The sequence below is a fragment of the Melanaphis sacchari genome, unplaced genomic scaffold, assembly GCF_002803265.2.
Source record: "Melanaphis sacchari strain LSU unplaced genomic scaffold, SCAv2.0 Contig112_pilon_pilon, whole genome shotgun sequence".
Classification (NCBI taxonomy): domain Eukaryota; kingdom Metazoa; phylum Arthropoda; class Insecta; order Hemiptera; family Aphididae; genus Melanaphis; species Melanaphis sacchari.
The window spans coordinates 685,709-707,112 of record NW_020270434.1 but is presented as its reverse complement, the minus strand read 5'-3'; the positions used below and the strand labels follow the sequence as shown (position 1 = coordinate 707,112).

The following is a 21,404-nucleotide window of genomic DNA, read 5'->3' as shown; positions in this document are numbered from 1 at the left end:
AAAATACTTTGTTAAGTTAATGTTTGAAATTAAATTATTTTTAAATTAATAAACACTCTATTTAACAAATTAATTTTATCTTTATTTTTTAATGCTCGTAAAGTTGTCTATTTGTTATAAAAAAAAAAAAAAAAACACATCACAGTGATTTATATGTAAAATTAAAATTTGTAAAATAATTATAAAAATGTTTAAAATAAAAACAAAAAATTAACAATATAATACCTTTATGGTAAATCCAATCCTGCATACGAAAGATTATTAAAACCATTATTTGTATGGTTAATCTTCAATCTAACCATCCAGTAACATTCATCAAAATGTCAAATACGTAACTACTAACTAAAATATAATTTAGAAATACTTACCATACGTGGGAACAAAATCACTTTAGAACAACAATAGATTTTTAAATCATAAGTTCGAAGATTTTATTATTATTATTATTAATGTATTTCACGTCTATATTTTTTTATATAAGTTGAAGATTTTTTACCTGATTATTGTCATTTTAATTTCCTCGGTAATCATTTTAAACTTCAATTTTCATATCTTCATCTATCAAAACTTTTCGTTTTGGATAGGCGAATGGTCGTAATTTCCTAATTTCATAAGATATAAACAATACTACATATTAAACTGTTAGATGTATAATACGTTATATTGTATATAAATCGGTTCTTTTAACATACATGATTATTTTAAAATGATAAAATCTTTAAATATTAAATTAGTATAGTTTATGTGTCTTTTTTTTTTGAAAAATTACATTATTGTATATTTTTCCTTTATAACTGAACAATATATTTCTATTTCTGATTATATAAAAAATACACATATTTTAATATAGATGATAGTTATACAAATGTAATGCCTTAAAAATTGTATTAAGTTATGTAGTTACATAATAAGAAAATATGATTTAATTTCTTATTTATTTCATATTTATATTATGATTTTCTACATCTGCAGTTAAATATTTTAAAACTTTAAGACTGATACTATTCAAACAGTTAGATATTAAATTTTTAAACGTTAACATAATGAAGTAAATTATAACTTAATCATGAAGATGCAAAAATCTACGTTAGTATAAAAAAATTAGAATTTTTTTACTTGTAGTTAATACTTTATTTTAAATCAATGTAAGTACCTGTATACCATAAAAAAAATCACATTTCCTTTTTTTATAATATTGAATATATGGTATAAATAGCTTTAAATAAACAAAATGGTATTTTTAAATTCTCATAAAACTTGCATTTATGACCTACTTTAAACAAGTGGTGTATATATTGTAGAATTAAATTGTATTTTTCTTTATCGAAACATTTATAGTTGGCTGTAAACATTTTATTCGGTTTTAATAGCAAAATAAAGATAAAAATAGTATATCATTTTTATGTACTAAATTCATTAACTAATAAAACTTATTTTGACATTGGGTAAAATTAAAAGATGCCTTAAAAAATATTGTATACTTCAATACTTAAATTTTAAGACTAAAATATTACTTATTTTGATAACTTTCATGAAAAAAAAAAAATATTGCAGCTTTTAAAATTATTTTCTGTAAGTAATTTTTTTTTTTTTTAAAAAAAAAACCTCAATACCTAACCACAAAAATTATATTATTATAATATTTAATGATGTGAGTCTAATCATTTTTTATCGTATACAATGTTAATAGTAAGATAAATTGTACGCGAAAAATAATTTGTAGGTATTTTTTACAGTTTTGAAAATGTATTTATGTAATTTTATATTTTTTATCTATAGATAAAAATTATCATATAAATTGGAGTTTTTTATAAAATTATATTAACCAATAAGTGATTAAATATTATGACTAATGATCAAAGAAAATAACTGTTAAAAACATAATTGATACAAATATTCTACAAACTATTAATACATTTTTAGTATAAATTTATCAATTTTACTGTAAATTTGTAAGTTTATTATTAAAATTTTCCGATTAATTTCCAAAAAAAATATATTTTATAGAATATATATATCACTAGTTTTACTTAACTAAGTATTAGTTATTTATTTAAATCAAATTAAGAACACAATATGAAATAATAACTCAAAATATGCTTAATTTTGTTATAGGATAAAAGTATGGCACAATAAGATTAATATTTGTCCTCATTATCTCATCTTATAGTTTTCATAATTCAATTGTATTTTTACACAAAATTAAGTATATTGTTTCATCCTCTTATTATTGCAACAGTTTAAACTATTATAATAAATTCTAATAACCTCTAATGTTTTTTATACAATGTATCTATTAAGATAGCAATAAAATTTCATATTTATTGTTTCAAATAATATAATATACATACTCATTCAAATTTAAGGTATACATCATTAACATAATGGGTTATGACGCGTCTGTCGTAATTGTGAAATTATTAATAATTATATTTGTATTATTAAAATGTGGCCTCTTCATACTTAGGTTTGGTGTGATAAATTCAATTATGCACATATTGCATATTATTATCATTATTGTTCATAATTTAATAATATTATAAACAATTAGAAGATTCGTATCCATAATATAATGATCTTAAGACAATACGACAAACTTTATTATTATTTCCCATTATACTTGCGGAATACGTCATTATAATGTGTATAATTGCTTTTTATACGCCACCGTTTCCAACAACCATAAAGCGAAAATTCCCACTTTAATGGGCAAGAGTACGATTTACTGAGTTATAAACTAATGCTTAACCAAGTGTGGAGTTGTTTAGTTTTCTTATCAGCTTTAGACTTTGTGTAATTTGACTATATCTGTATGTTTACAACGGATTAGATTACAATTGGATCGTATATGCGATTGTGTAATGTTTGATGTTGTACGAAATAACGTTTGTCGTAATAAACTAGCTATTAGATTGAATTTTAGGCTTAAATAATAATAGCCAAGTAATAGCATGAACCTATAGCATAGATCTATAAGAAAAAAATCAAAAATACTGTAAAATATGAATTTATAAGCAACATTTTGAAAGTATTTTATAAATAGATAATTATCATAATTTATAAATAATAACCAACAAGGAAAATAGTTGTAAATAAATACAATCTAACAATAAACACAAAAAAAAAAATAAAAATATCTTTAACAACGAGCTATTTTTAAAATTTTATGTCAATATGTGAAAATTAAAAATTTTTATCTAAACTGAATATTATTGTATGTAAAATGTACCTACATCTATAATAATATACTATATATTCTGAAATGACATGGAACACAGTGTATATCAGTTATTACATGTTCAGCTAATGCTATCATACTAATTACAAGGTCGTTCTCGAATATAGATTTTAGCGGTGAAAAAACACGTATAGTTACCTCTAAATATTTAAAATAGATATTTATTTTTATGAGTATGGATTTTTGGATTTTGTCGAGTTTGCGCCTACATGATTGGGAAATCTCGTCGAAACGCGCAGCAGGTGCTCACAGTTACAATCTGATCGGTCTCCAAAAGCTCGTACCACAGACGAACCAATAAATAAATCAGTGACATTAGTGGCAGTAGGTAGGGCAGTTGCTGTTTTCAGATTTGTTGATTTATCGGAAACTAAATGGCAAAACAAGATCGGGAGACATAATCCGTTTCAACCGCTGTAGCCACAAACTACCAACATTGATGAGGTCACCAACCGCGCACCCACACAGTGACCAATGATTTTTAATAAATATTTCGTAAAACAAAATTTCGTCACTTTAACCCTACTGTGTGACGATAAAATATCTATAGTATACAATACCGATATAGTTAAAATAATTTATCAATGCATTAAATCCGTTAATAGTTTTAACAATAATATTTATTATCACGTTTTGTAAACTATTAATGTTTACTTTATGAAGCAAAAATTTTGATATGGAAACAACTTGAAATGTTTCTACTTTAAGTACATTTAGAGAACACTACCAGAAACTCAAAACAACTATATTTGATCAAGATAAAACAAAATATGCTTGAATCTATTCGAAAATAGTTTCAGTTTACATTACCTATTCAAAGTTACAAATATTACGTCATATATGAATATTAGATAATTTATTTTCAAAAAGATAGTATTTTTGTCATTAATTGCATGTTAGGACAGTAGACAATTTTATTCGAACTATAAACGTATTAGAATTGATGTCGTTTGTCAATTGTTAAATTTTAAATAAAATAGTATAATATAATATGGATACCATAACGATATGTTCTTGAGTCGTGATTTTGCATTACAAACTAAAGTGAGAAAATTAAGAATGACAAAAACTATATAGTGTCGAATTTTTATTGTAAATCTATAAATTACGATTTTTAACTTTCAGTTAAAACATTCAACAATTTAGATAATTTTTCTATAAGCCATCATATTTTTCATAAGTAACGATAAAATATGAACTAGTGAATATATTTGTGTAATGCTGCTCTCAAAGTTTTTGATGAACTTGTGCTTTGTAGTTCTAACTTTGAATAACTACTTATTTAAATTGAATAATTAAGTAAACATAATATCATAACTTACGCGCAAATATGTTAAAGGCACTATTTACATAATGAAAAATAATTACATATACTTTATATGATATTATTACATCTATATAAATTATTATCTGTTTATTTATAATAAAAATTATCATGTAACGAGTATTAATGTTTTTTTTTTTTTTTTTTTTTTTTTTTTTAATTTATCTTATTATAGTTATACAAAATACATTACACTTAAAATGTTTATTTTATTGTATTTTAAGTTTAAACGTTATTATTTTTTTTTTTTTCACAATGATTAATATTATATTATATACGATATATAAAACAGCTATGAGTTGTACATATCCTAAGTTTAATTTGTATATTACCATGAATAATTTTATATTCTTGATATTAATTATGGATAAGATGACAATCGAGTTAGTTCTTATAAATATTAGTTTAACATACTCATTTGTATTTATAAAAACAGTATTATAATTATTTTCAGTAGATAAATACAATTATTGTTATTTTAACATTTAATATTATATATATATATATATATATATTATTTATTTGAAATATTTTAGGGTTAAAGAAATTTTATCACAATAGTGTAAAATATATTAGACATCTGAATAAATTATAATTATCAATTGTATATGAACAAATCACACTATTTTATTTTAGATAATCGTAAAAGTATATTGTTTATTTAATATGATTTAGTAGTTATTTAAACAAAATATGGTATTTTTAAAAATAACAACTAAAAAAGAGAATATTTTTTTTTTAAGTTATGATAAAATTTATTAATACACAAGATAGTCAGATATACCAGTGAAATACATATATATGTTACATAAAACTCCAGAATTGTACATTTCGCGATTTGTACAGCGATTTTTGTACACATTGCAAATTGTACAATGTTGCTGTATAAAATAACTAAACTTTACAAGTTATTTTACATTATACCTACATATTATTATATATAGGTATTCAAAATGAATGCACATTGTTTTGTGATATCAATTTTAGTTTCAAAATTATGTAATACGATATAAAATAAATCCAAAAATATTAAAAATAATTAATTTTTTTAAATAAAAATAGTAATATAAATAGAGGTGTTTATATTATAGCGTATAGTGTGTAAGCATGTGAAAGAATATATATGCAATGATAAGATTGAACATAATCATATTAAATACCATATTCTGAATTTGAATTTAACCTATACTCTTAGAAAAGAATTATATACATTAAATATTCATACACAATATTCGGTAAATATAAAATAAATAAACAGGATAATCAAGAACATTTACTTTTTAAAGTTATGGAAATAATTGAACTTAAAAATTGACTTTGAATAAGTGATAACCCTTATGGTAATATTTAATAATAATTGTAGAAACAAATAAATTAACTATAAAATATATTCTACGCCTCAATCCACAATCAGTCCACATAGATTCCACACGTAGTATTAAAATTTAAGAATACATTAATTTTGCACCAAGTCAATTATAATGTTAAACATATTTAACATGAACTTTTTTTTATTTTATATTTGATTACTCATTACAAAATATAATATATATTTAATGCATATTACATGCATATGATTTTTAACGATTAAACTAGATTATTTTATTGAATTGTATAATTATTCAAATTGAAATTAATCAGTATTAAACATGCTGTTATATTAATATATTATATACATAGACAAATTGGTTTGTAATAGATATATTTCAAACTATATATGATATAGATACAACTATTATTGTGGGTTTCGTCCTTTTTTTATGGATATACAGAGATATTTATTTCATTATAAATCAACTATTAAACAGAAAAAAAAATGTTTAGTATCTACAAATTTCAAGCAATATATAATACATCAACGTACATATGATAATATGCGAATTCATAAAAATATTTTATAGTTTTTCAATATGTTTATTACATTATACAATTAAATATTTTGAAATAATAACTCAATGATATTTTAATAATTTTTCGAGAATAGAATAAAGGAAATAATTATTATTTTTTCTTTTTTTTTAAATGATATTTAATGAAATTGTTTATATACTTATTTATTTATATATTTTGAATTAATTAATTCAAATTTTTAAAAATAATTAACGTTTTCCAAATTTTTAAAAATTCTAAGTTACAAAATGTATTTTATGGACAGTACTATAGGCTATAATAGTATTTTGGGTATTAAAATTATTTTATAAAACCAAAATTTGTAAAAAGGAATTTTTATTCTGTAGATATATTGTGGAACACGATTTAATAATTATTTCGTTTTTAAAAAATATAATGTAAAATATATTTGTTTTTTATTTTATAAATAACAATTTATATAGCATTATCTTTTAACTACGTACCTAGTCATTGAAATAAATTCAAGTTATAAGTTCTGAATGAGGGAAACATTATTTAATTTTTTCTATCTAAATAATAAAAATTATCGACTTTCATATTCAAAATAATAAATTGATTAATTCAAATTTTAATAGAATAAAAACTTAAATAAATTTGTAATGAAAATTTTATAAATAATTTAGATTCTTAAAATACAAAATATTTATTGAAAAGTATTGTTTTTGTTTTATCACAAATTTAATTTTTATTACAAATTTTAAATAAAAAATACAACATAGTACATATTACTACTAAATCTAAAGAATAAGGGTAGATAATTAATTTTATATTGAGTTTGAAAGGTGAACTTAAATTTTTGTTTGAAGTGTTTTGATTAGAGTAACACTCCAGAAAAGGTTCATTAAGAAAGAACTGTATTCTCTATTTAAAGTCTTGAGAGGTCTCTGATGTTTATATCTATACATATACAAATAAATAAGTACTTATTCTAAGCAGCCAAAAGATAGAGAGAATTTCAAAACAATTCTGATGTTTTAATTCTATTTTAAACCAGAATTATAGCTAGAGGATTAAGAGCAATTGCTGATGCTGCTGAGTAGTTTTAATCCATTAGAAAGTTAGTAAAAAAACCATAAATCATATTTAAAAAGTTTCATTTGTTTAATTATTTTGAAAAAAAAAATATAATAAATAAAAATGTATAATATTTTATAAATAATAATTATACACGTATTATATTCACAAAAAAACAAAATGCAACATTTTATATTATGTATTTGGGTGGCAATCAAGACTTAAGCGCGTGTTGGCGTACTTTTAAAATTTGTATGGAAAATATTTTGACACGGGCTGATAACTCAAGTAAAAAATAAATCATATTATTATGGTATGGTTTATTATTCTTGTTGAGTTCCAAATCATTTTCTATACCTTTCATTATTATTATTATTATTATTATTATAAACAAAATCTACTTTATTGCACTATTAATATACATTTTTTTTTGTCGTAGTAATTTTTACGTTTAGAACAACAAAATAAAGTAAAATATCTGCCAATGACATTGTGGATAATTTATTTGACTTTTTTCCCCGCCCGGCAGGTGACGGTGCCAAAGTAATCGAAACTGTGGGTGCGACGCTCATACAAGAATGCCGCAACGACCGGCAAATTCAAGCTCTGAAGAGTTTGGGCGGCAACTTGTACCACTTCTTGACTACATTGGATGGTGTGCACGACGTCCTACAAATGGGCGACGATAAGGTAAGTACCTAGTTCTAATAATAGTGTTTTACAGTTGTTCAATTTAATACCACATCATTATGGCAGAAGTTTTGTCAAAAAAATAAAAATTATAATAATCTAAAAATATACATCAAAAAGTCTATACTCTAGATTAATCGTTAAAATTTGATTTGCAATTTATTATAATCTATTGAAATCTTAACGTTTTCGAACGTCATAATATTATTTTGTATTTACTAACTAAAGTTCGATTATCACTATAATATAAAAACTCTTACCCAAGCAATGGTTATAGACAAAAAATTTAAAATTTTTACTTTAATTATTTCTGTGTATCCATTGGTGCAAATATCCAAGAAATAGGTATAGAAAACCGTTTTGAATAAATAAACAAAAAAAAAATAAATATATATTCTAAATACTAGAAAACATTAAACAGTATACTTTGGTCATTAAATATGTCATTTATATTGTACAATATTTTGAATTGAAAATATTGAATAGGCATATAAGATGTATAGGGTTGTAATACTGAAAAAAATATAAAAATTTTTACTCATAGTACTTAAGCTTAAGCGTTAATATGATATACTAATTATCAATTCAAATTCAAATTAATATTAATAAATATACAATAAACATAGAAATAAATCTATAGTTTAATACTATTATACATAAATAAATACAATTTAAGGTCATATTTGTCTCAATTTACATGAAGTCTTGGTTAATCTTTGGAACGGTTAAACCAACATTTTCAGATAGAATAGTTTACACGGAGTGATTTAGGCTCCTAAAATTGCATTTTAGTATTTCTTTTTCCTGTATTATATTTTCTGCGTAAAAATTAAAAAAAAATTTTAAAATAGAATGCAACATTTTATTTGTAACTATCTATATTGTGTATGGAAACAATTATCCAATTAACAAGTGCTTTTTTTATTTAATTTACACAGGGAAATACGCTGCAGATTATAACCATGGCTTTATTGAGTTTCAACTCTTGCCTGTCTCAGGCAAATTAATTGAGGATATAGGTATAAGTCTGTCATCCATAAAACCATCAGTCAAAAATATCTAGAGTACCACTCATTTGACAGGACTTAAAAATTGTGTTGTTTACACTTATTGTTGATTTTCGTGAATACATCTAAACTGTTTATAATAATTCGCTTATGAGTTTATTACACTTTAAATTACAGAAATATATCAAGCAATGAGTGCTATATTTTATAATTGATCATTTTTCACACCGAAAAATATATAAAGTTAGTTCACAATACATACGTATTATTCAATTTAATTTTATGTATAAAGTTATATGTATATTGTTCTTCATGATATAAAAAATAAGTGAAATCATTTAATTTAAAATGTGTAATAATAGAGTTTTTCAAAATTTTATGTAAAACCTATTTATTGTTATACCTGAAAATAATATTAAATATTTGAAGGTTTTCCAAAATTATACACCTATATTAATAAAATATAATATATATATATATATATATATATTATACACAGTATATTGAGTATTTTCTTGTATTGTCACAATGTTTACATATAAAAAAATCAATACACTGTCTGAAAATCATTAAATATTAAAATTATTATAGTTATTAGATTGTAAATTTCATAATATACATGTGATACGTAATATATAAATAGATATGTTCATCAGGTAATCTCTAAAATTATTCTACCCCTAAATATTCGTTTTATCATAATCGTAGTTGATTCGCGCTATTTTCCTGTCATGGTCTTTCGTGTGTTATTTGATAAACTGACCATTGTTGACTGGTATAGTATAATATAATGGACTTTTAATGCAACTTATATATTTAATGTCCACCCCTTCAGGTAGTGGATTAGGGGTTGGTGAGGGCGCGAATGACGGTTTTTCGTTTATTACATTTTAACGTTCTTCACACCTCTAACGTTCCTTATACAGTCGATTAAATTCCATTTTGTTTTGCACTATGACTTCAGAGTGGTGGCGGCGACAGAACCCATAGTTATACTTACACATAAACGTATCCGCCATGACTGGTGCTGTTTGCTCATTATTTCTTACCGTGATGGAGAAATGTTGGGTAGCAAGCACGGTTGTTAGTGCTGTTGAAATTCAACAATATCCTTTAATTAAATCCAGCTACTCGACGAACGGAAAAGCTGCACCCACTCCCTTCCACGAGTTGACGGAGTACTAAATTTCTTCAAAGAATACCTCTCCACTACTCGTCCAAATAAATTATCTCCGTCTGCAATATTATATTGTTATGAGAAAGCTCGTAGTTTGTTGCCGCACATTTGTAATATTTTTCTTGGACATTTATACATTTCATCCGCCAAACGCGAAAATATTTTACGTGACCCGAATATGCCCGTTCGCCTGATCCTAAGCAAGTGCAATGGCCTCGATGACAGATTATCAATTGCATGGCTTTTTCGTAAAGGCATCTGCCCGTTAACATTACTCCCCCAGAACAATATTTTAGTCTACGCGCGTTCTCATATTGCAATCTCTAAAAATAATATCTGGACAGAATGGTTCAGCGTTTAGTATACAAGTCATCAGTCATAAATACTCGTATCATAATGCATTATTTCAAAGAGCACTTTCGTACACTCTGAATAGTTTGAATGATCAATAATGAATCATTAGGGGTTAAAAGATTTCAAAGCAATAAAAAGAGTAATATGTCTCGTATCATGATCAAGTGCTGTGTAACATAAGCTCATTCTTCAAAATAAAAAATAAAAATCATGCATCTAACAACAACGTTATTGGCGTATTCATTATTTAGAAAATACTTTTATTTTATAAGTATTATAAATCTACTGTATAATGGATGATGTTTTAAATGACTTAAATAATCTAAAATGTTGAAATAAAATATAAAAATTCTAGATAAGTATGTTATTTTATTTTAACCAATATAGAACAAATTTTAAGTTTTTTAACGATATCATTAATTTATATTGCTAAGGTTAGCAATAATTTAAGCTTTTATTAAAATTGATTAGTATTAAAAAAATACAAAATGTTTCTAATTTATATTAAATCTATATATGGATATTATTGTATAATAATTTTTAAAATCGTGCATAAAAATTGTTTTAAATTATTTTCAAAGATTAATATTTATTTTTATTTTTTTGATTCACGATTAAATATTGTTAAAGAGCAAAAGCACAATACACGAGTTTTAATAAATTTAAACTAAGATTCCACTATGTTTCAGATAGTATAACACTATTGATATATCACTAAAATTTGTATTCAAAATATTTTTTAAATACATTCATATAGTATAAAAAACTTATGTATTTATATTATGAGTTGAAATAATTTTAAATTTTGTTAAAATGTTCATGATTAGAATTATATCCTTAATATTTTTTACAATAACTATTGTAGTCGGTTTCTATAATATTGACATTATGGTAATAATAATAATTTTTTTCTCTCCAATAATTCAAAATTACAAGATAAATTAATACTATGATTTTTTAGAGAATTTTAATAAATATATATCAGATACTGTTTTATTTTTATGACAGTTCACATCAATTTTTAACAGCTGTCACAACTCTTTCACGATTTACATGCACTTAAATGTGTATTTGTTGAGTTTACAAATAGTTGTTTTCATATTTCAATAATTTATTTCTCGCAATATTTTGAGAGTATTGTTGAACTCGATTATTGTACTCTTATCAAGAAAGGGTTCGAATATTTCATAATAATAATAATTATAATTATTATTGTCATGAATTTATTATGTCTGATTGATTTAATAGACATTTTCTCCCAAAAGTATTTTTGCACTACCTCATAAATCAATATTGATAATTTTACTTCAAACAACCTACTAGTACAGTTGATGTTGTATAGCATAAAATCTTAAATCATTTACTTAATTTATGTAAATTACTGAAATTATAGCTGTTCATTGATACTGGCATAGTACAAAAGTACCTTTACAAAGTACCTTACATTTTATCCTTAAAAGATGTAATAGTATATTATAAATAATTGGATATTGTACCCGTAGGAAATCATATTAAGTTCGATGCATTATACTTTGTAAGTAATGTAGTTTTTTAAAACAACTTTACCTAACACATAATTCTACTTTCTTATAACTTATTTTTTTTTTTTTTTTTGTCTTTAATATCATCTTTGTGAAACATACAAACATACAATAAAAAACAGGTAAAATAAAACTTCAAATGAAGTTAAATACTTTTAAGTAAGTTTAGGTTTTAAAGCACGTTCTTTGATTTAATTAAAAAAAAAAAAAAAAAAAACAAATCTAAATTAAAACTAAAATTTCTGAATCAAATAAATTCCTATGATAGAAATACATTAAAAATAATAATAATAGTAATAAAATAACAATTTTAAATATACCTATTTGTGTACAATTTAAACAGTGTGTTTGAAACGTGTTATTATAACGAAGTATAAGAATCTAATAATTTATGAAATATCATGATCCACATTAGAATATTGTACGAGTAGTTATTGATTATATTATATTTATGGATGATAATATAAAATCACATATTTTTTACATACTTAATTTTTAAAATCCTAAATATTTTAACATAAGTTTGAAATAAAAACCACTAAATATTTTATGTGTTATTATATTTATTTTTGGTATATACATTATACATATATGTGTGTGTCTGTGTGTCTGTGTGTTTGTGGGTATATTGTATGTATATCGATATAGATATATTTTAAAACGGTGTTATTAACGTAATATTTTAACAGGATCATGGTCCTAGTGCATTTTCATTATTTTTCAGACTATAATCGTATTGTATAAGTTTTTTTTTTAGTGAAACCGTCACTCCTTCTTGTCACATATTAAATTCTCAACACTTCATATCATCCACATCTATGGACCCATCGATTGTAGAAATACGATAAGCCACATTCATGAAATTACAATAATTCTGCTTCGTAAAAATTAATAGTTTTCATTCAGATGCAGTACGCTATTTTAAAATAACCATCGTTAAGCGTCATATAACTATACACAGTGACTATACACAGAAATAAACTCAGCAGAATATTTCAAGTGTCTAAAATCATGTACATAATTATAATATTATAATACATTTACGAAAATTCACTATTTATTTTATTGGATTATATGCCAAGTAGACATTAACAATGAAATTTACTGCGATTTCCAAGAAAATAATAATAATGTATGGATGACCTGAAAAAAATTGAACTGTTTGACCGTTATAAATTGTTTCGATAAACTCATTGTATTATAATGTAATATGTTGAAAGTGAATATAAAACCTACCTACATAAATACATAGTTCATGACATAAACCAACAAATAACGAGCAAAGATAAAATCGTGCAACACAAAAATTCTTGAGATTAGTAGATTAACACATTTATGACTAGAATTAAAAATATATGTTTTTCTACATAACTCACTTCGTTTTTAATATTTAAAAGATTTAAAGGCTTAGTCAGGGTAGGTTATAAATTTTAAATCTAAAACCAATAATTTAGTTCAAATTTTTACTATTTTCAATAAACCTGAAAATCAATGATTTTGTGTAGCTATATATATCTAATAATTTTGCTTAATTTATAAAAAATCATTACTGTATTAATACTAAAATATCTGTAATAATCTGTTTAATACAGAGTTATGATATATTTTTATGAAACCACTAAACATAACAATTTATTAATATATTATACATCATAAAATATACTAATACATAGTATTTACATGTATTTGTATTGACAAGTAAAGTGCATTTTAAATAAAATAATTGAAAGAGTTTGTTGATTCTTGACATTTTCATTAAAAAATAAATATTATTTTAATCTTAAAACTAGATAATTAAGAAGAAACGATAAAAAAACAACATAATTGTAATATGTATTTTTATTTGAGTAACACGCTGTATTTATTTTACTAAGGTGTACATTATTTTATGTATAAAGTTTTTTTGAACTTGAATTAATAATATGATAATTATATTAAATTTTAGAAAATAAAAAAATGTATGTTTTTACTTAGTCAAGGATACTAATTTTTAACCTTAAGTGTATCATACATTCAAAGTAAATATTGGATATTTTGTCTTGTTATACTAAAACTTACTTAGTGAATTATCCAAAATAATTTCAAGTATCTTCAATTGTTTGGATCTAATGGATTTTTTTCCCTGGACTACGTATTTAAGCTAATTAAATATAGAATTATGTTGAAGTAACAAACTATTTGTAGGTATAATACCGTTTGATGATTTATACAATGCAAAAATAAGGATGTACCCAAATGAACGCCCATGTAATATTAAATTATCTACGATTTCACGTTTGATGTTACATCGGTCAAAACGTAATACTATTATCTTCGTATTATTTTTGATAAGTCTGTGTTTCATAGACTTAATAGGATTATAAAATTGCACGTCGCATACTGTGCGCCATACTACTACAGCATACTCATCATTATATCATATAATTCGTCATCAAAAGTTCCGAAGTTGTGCAAAATAATACCGCGTGTATTTTTCACAACAATAACAATAAAAATAATAATACGGACGAATGTGCATAATATACGAATAGCGCAAAACGTTGCAGATCGGGCACTTAACTTTATTTTCTTGTCCGAATGCTTCCACTAGAGTCAATAGATTATTATTTTTATAGTTGCAAAACATCAACAGTTTATTCTAAAGGAAATCCCAGAGACTCACAAACGTATTTTATTTGCGGGCTTGTAATATGATAAATTCTGCAAACGGCATACACCTATACTATTTCATACAAATAACAGTATGTAGCTGGTTCTGTGTTCCCCTCGCACTTTACCTCCCACCACCTAACCTCTATAATCTACCATTGACCCAGCTATACATTGAATAGATTTTTTTTTTTTTTTTTAGCATTATACAGGCCATCAAAGCCTCTTGCACGTTATACCGCCAAGCTTCTCCATCTATCCTAATATCTTACAGTTTGCAGTGACGCGTTGACATCTGAAATAACTTTTCTTACCCTCTTTCCAACAACCACCAACAGGGACTTGCCTTTGGCATTTTTTTTTTTTTTCGAATTTCTACCTAAGACATTTCGTATTAGTATTCTATTAGCCTTCCCGGCATTTTCCATCAAAGACTAATCGTTTTACCTATAAGTAAATTCTAATACATGATTTGTTGTACAATCTTTCAGTTCAATATTTTTCCGTCTATCATAATCTGCTTTTTTTATTACATAAGGTTCAATGTATTTTCCGTAAAATATTTCTTTCTTGTAGACATTTTATCATATGTGATAAATTAAACGATTCATTACGAGCAAAATGTTACTGTACGTAAAAAACGCTGTAATTTGCACGCTACTTGGAATAAAAATAGTATTTTTTTTATATCTCAGTAGATATACGTATTAAATTTAATGTGTACCTACATAGTTAATATACGGTACATAGTCTCAATATTTGGTAAGATAAAATTGAGGTAAAAGGATAACGAAGTACGTGAAAGATGCAGGAGGAACTTTCAAGACCAGTTGGGAAAACATATTTTTGAAATATGAAAATGGAAAATTGAATGAGTAAAACATTTTATAATGATTCAAATATTTTTTTTTTAAATTTATTTAACTGCACTTTTTTTTTTTTTTGTTTTTCGTAAAAGCTTTTGATAACCTGCAATTTATAAAATTTATTTTCGTAAAAATCTTAAAATTTTAATTATTGATTTCTATTAATCATTCAAATATTTTAATTTGTAATAATGTTAAATGAGTATACTATATAAACTAAAAATTAACTCATTTTTAGTTGGCGAGCGTATTCAATAATAAAAATGGTCGGTCAGATACTATGATGTCTGTTTATTTAATCTTATTTTTAATCTAATTAATCATATTTATGTCTATAAATTGTTTTTTTCTATGTACCTAAATAGATATGTTACTTATTATTTATTATTTGTTATGCCTTTAAAAAATAGCATATGTATATTAATTAAATATTTTCAATATATTTTGTATATCACTACATTCACTTATAGTATACTCGTATGTTACTAATTTATTCCATCAATAAAAAATAAATTAATAATATTAATATTACACTGTATTATTATATACTGTTTAATTGTAATACTCATATTTCCTAAGACTATCAAAAACAGTGTTATTATTATTGTGAATATTTAAAAAAAAAATAGTTTTAAAAATATGTTATATTTTAGTATAATATTGGTGTACTGAAAGGGATAGTCGCTGTTCCGTTAAAACCGTAGGATATCACCACCACACCACGCACCACTTCGTTGGAAATAATTTTTATAGTACACTTATTTCCCTAATGGGAATTAAAACCCATAGCGGTTTTTGAATTTATTTATTTAGTACTTTATATACTACGTTGTACATATATGTACTATTATATATCAAAACGTAATGCGGAATCTCCCACAAACTACTATTATACTGACATGCTGTCTATCTGCATACCATATCCATTGTTTTTTTTTGCCATTTCAAAAGTTATTTTTTTTTTTTTTTCATCTACTATTATATACTTTACAAAAAATACATCACATTTTATACAAATAGTAAGCGTTTAAAAAAATATGTATGAATTTGTCTGAGAGAAAAAATAATCGTTGTTAGTATACTCAACACACGTACACACGCACAAACACGTGCGCACACACACACACACACACACACACACACACACATACATACTACATACACATACACATACTTATACGCATAAATATAGTAATATTCATAGCAGCAAGCTCTCTTGACGTTATCTGATTTGTAGTCTAGAGTACCGGATTCTAATTTATGCAACTTGTATCATTATGAATTAAACTTAAATTATTTAGAAAAATAAATAGTGTACAAGTGTACAATTTTTTGATAGTAAGTTTTTGTTTAGAATATTATGTTTTTATAAATCTAAATCATAACTGAATAGTAAAATCATTTATTTAATTGTAATTTATCTATTTTACATTTATAATAATACACGTACAAATATTTTAATTGAAAAAACAGGTAGTGTTCAGTATTAATAATTCTTTTTTTGTTTTTATTTTATTTTTTTGTAATTTTATTATTCTATCATAAGTTATTATTATTCATTGTATTATGACGATAAAATATACTATAATTGTGTACGTTTCTCTTTTCTTTAATGCCCATAGAAATTTTTCCACGATAAAATAATAAGCTATTAATTTGATAATTTTAAGATTTATGTTTGTAGTCTGTTTACAGATATTCACTACTCATGTTTAAGTTATGATGTTCAATGTATAACGATTCTTTGTTTCAACTTATTTATTTAATTTTGAATTTAACTGAAAAAAAAAGTAAAACTAATTATAATGATTTTATAGTTTTATACAAGGGTTTTGAAATAACATCCATCGAAACCATAAAGCTTTGCTAGTTGGTTAAAGTTAATTCAAATTTTAATTTCAAACAATTTAATGTAATATAAATATTTAATTTGAACTTATTAAATGGATCGCTTTTATATGGATTTAGGTATTAAAATATTTGTGAATTAAAAATATCTGATGCATAAAAATTAAAATTGAAACTAATTAAATAATACGGTATAAACTATATTATTGTGTTTTAATTATTTATAACGTAATAAGTAATTATATTTCGCATTAAATTATCAATAATTGATTACTATTTTACGTATAATACAAGGTATTTCAATGATTATTTCAAAACAGATGAAAACTCAATTTGATTTTATCTAATTTTATGGCGTTTGGATATAATACGAAATATCATTTGTATTAGTGCTGAAAAAATTTAAAATATTATTATGTTAATGTTTTTTGTTCAATGAAACACCATAAGTATTTACTTTTAAAATATACTAATACACCAAACATAAAACTATTGGCTGTTTCAATTATATAGATATGATTTTTCACAGTAAACTTTTTTACATTTTTGTACGTTGTTTTACGATGACCAATTCAAAATATACAAACGAATTAGCTTAAAGTACTACAATTTTATAATTATTTATTCATCGAGGTTGAATTAATTTGATTCAAACCATTTAATTTTATCGTGTTTGTATTCAGATCGATTTTCGTTCCATTCGGAATGTCCGTAAACATTGTTTCTATTTTATAAAACGTATTCTTACTTTGAACGACGCATTCAATTATCACCCAAAGAGACGCTTTCCGTTAAGCTACAAGAAAATTCTTTATCTCTATATACTGTCATTCCCTTAGTTTTAGACGCATATACACTAACGTGGTAGCCATTTTATGGCCCAAGGATTCGACTTGTATTTTGTACGGATGCAAACAATTAACTACACAATCCAAAAGTGCTTGGTTGTATATCACTGTAATGGTGGATAACCATTTTGAGAAAAAATCTTACTAGATTATTCACTGTTTATAACGTTGTAGACGTTTTGCATCCCTATATAACTATTACAGATTTCAAAAAACTACATAATATTCGGTTTAACGGAAAGCTTCAGACCAGTGACTTACTTATTATTTTAAATGTATTGTTTAACGATTATCCACCAATGATTGTCGCCTAATTTTATCTCAACGATAATACTATCCTATTTAAGATAACAGCTAGCAGAAGATAATAATATAAAAGCAAATAACTTATATACTTTTTTAAAAGCAACATTAAAAAAAAAAAAAAAAAATGTGTTTTAGTTTTACTATAACACTTTTCTGTATAATATATACATAACATAATTACCAATATTATATATAATATCAAAATAGCATATTAAAATTTTTATTTTCTTACCAAATCATTTATTACAAGTACTTGGTTAAGTATAATATCCAAGATTTTGAACAATGGAACTATTCAATTATTTAACAAATAAACAGTTAATTAATAATTTAATTTTTCCATCTGGTACAATAATAATGTAATGAACAAATTAGATTAATTATTTTTTAAATGCTTTTAATCTTCTTGAGGAAATATTATTTTTTTATTATTTTAAACGCCGTACATTTTTTTTTTTTTCTAAAGTCATTTATTATTACTACTAAAAATAATAACATATAGATGGACGTTTTTGAGGCATTAAATATTATTTGAATTTAAAATGTAACCATGTTAACACAAAAATAAATGTGAGTACAAAATTAAAGTTTTTATGATTCATTAAGAACTAAAGTTTTAAGTATTTAAAACGAAAAACAATTATATTCCAAGGTTTAAAATGTATTTCGAACCAATATAATTGAACTCATTTATGACGAATTATTATATTTTTCATTTATCCTTGTAATTTATTAAATATATTTGATGACATATTTACTATAACATTTTCGTAAAAACTTATATTTGTTATTTATGATACTAGACTAGATTATTTATTATTCGATACCTTTATTAATATCTTATACTATTACAGGAAGCCAGCTCGGATTTAACTTGCCGGCCAGGTGATGAACCTGGTGTATTGGACTTGACCCTTCGAACACGTAGATCAGATGGAAAGCGTGTGGCCCACTTGTTAACCGGCACACTGTCCGGTGTCGCAACCAGGTTCTACGGGTCACGACCAGATATTCGACTTGGCACACACCCAAGTGACCCGTCATTGTATAGGTAAGTCATTTTGTACTCAACAAAAGCTAGTAAAGCTAGTTACACAATTTGACACATTGACTATCTTTTAATTCATCGAACAGCTTATCAAGAATTTCTATAAACATAATAATATATGATTTCATAATTGGCGAGTATAAATATGTTTTAGGTGTTTTTTAATTTTAAAACTTAAGTAGCATATTAATAATTTATAATTCACGAAGTTATTTTGTCATACTGTATAATTTTTTTATGCTTCTACATTTTAATTTTAAAAATCTTTGACTTTTGAAAATTGTTAAATTCTATATCTTCACTATATTCACGAATATATTTTAATAGGTATAAATATAATGTATTTATATTTTTAGATTTTTGAATTAAAATAATAATAGCTTTTTTAAGTTTGAACTAAGCTTCTCATTTAGAAAAAAAAAAAACAATTGCACAAAATAACTATGAATTTTTGTTTACCGTGATTCAAGTGTACAAAAAATAAGCTTCATTATGTTCACAAATATAATAATATAATTATCTTTAAACTTTCAGAAACTTTAAAAAAATATTATAATCTAGGTATAAATATCTGTGAATACAATTATGAAGTATGCATACATGATAATTAAAAATTCAGATAATATAGACTGTCATTGATTAATTATTTATATTAATTACATGTGTAATACATTTATATTATTTAAAATAGTTATTTATTAATCTTTTTCATTACATGATACCATATTGTACCACACATTTATATATTCATAAACATGTACATTGAAACGTTAATTCAGTTATTTACACTAGAAATAAAAGTAAAGTATTTGAACAAATTTAAAATAATTAAATAGGTAGATACGTAGGCTGTCCGATAAATAAGGTACAAAAATATACCGAATAATGAAAAATGAATTTATTACTTTAAAACTTCTACACAATAAATTAGACATATTTTGCTATTTTTCGATATAGTCACCATTTAAATTGATGCATTTTTCCCAACGATGGAATAATTTGAAAATGCTATCTCGGAATTATGCAGCACATTTTTCATCGAAGTACTCTGTAACTGAGTTCATTACCTCCTCTTCATTTTGAAAATGAGTTCCTCCTAAGTGTTTTTTTTTAACGGACCGAACAAAAAAAAATTTGAAGGTGCCAGATCAGGACTATATGGTGGATGTTGCAATAATTCCCACTTGTACTTTTCCAGCCAAGCTTTAGTCTTTTCCGCTGAATGTGGGGTCTGGTGTAAGAATTTTCGGAACCCAACGTGAACAAACCTTACGAAAATTTAATTTCTCATGGACAATTTCATGTACAATGGTCTTTGTTAGATCAAGTTGTGTAGCCATTTCCCTAATTTTAAGTCGTCTATCCGATCGTAACAATTTTTCGACCGCCTCAATGGTTTCGGCAGTGGACGTGCTTATTGGTCAACCATTTCTTGCTTCATCTTCAACACTTTCTCGACCTGAATTAAATTTTGTACACCAAACCGATACACTTTTTTGAGACATTACGTGCGGGCCATAAACTTCGGTTAATTTTCTATGAATTTCAGTCGGAGAAATATTTTGAAAATTAAAAAACTGAAT

At 24.0% G+C, this 21,404-nt stretch overlaps 1 protein-coding gene across 2 annotated transcripts in view; it reads left to right on the top strand.

The window, feature by feature from the left end:
* Nucleotides 1–21,404, top strand: part of LOC112603869 (head-specific guanylate cyclase) — a 238,542-nt gene that overhangs the window by 91,410 nt on the left and 125,728 nt on the right. For both annotated transcript variants that reach the window (XM_025352666.1, XM_025352665.1), the window contains 2 exons: nucleotides 8,017–8,177; nucleotides 19,628–19,824. In XM_025352666.1, coding sequence (XP_025208451.1) covers nucleotides 8,017–8,177; nucleotides 19,628–19,824 — 358 coding nt within the window. The remainder of the gene's footprint in view (nucleotides 1–8,016; nucleotides 8,178–19,627; nucleotides 19,825–21,404) is intronic.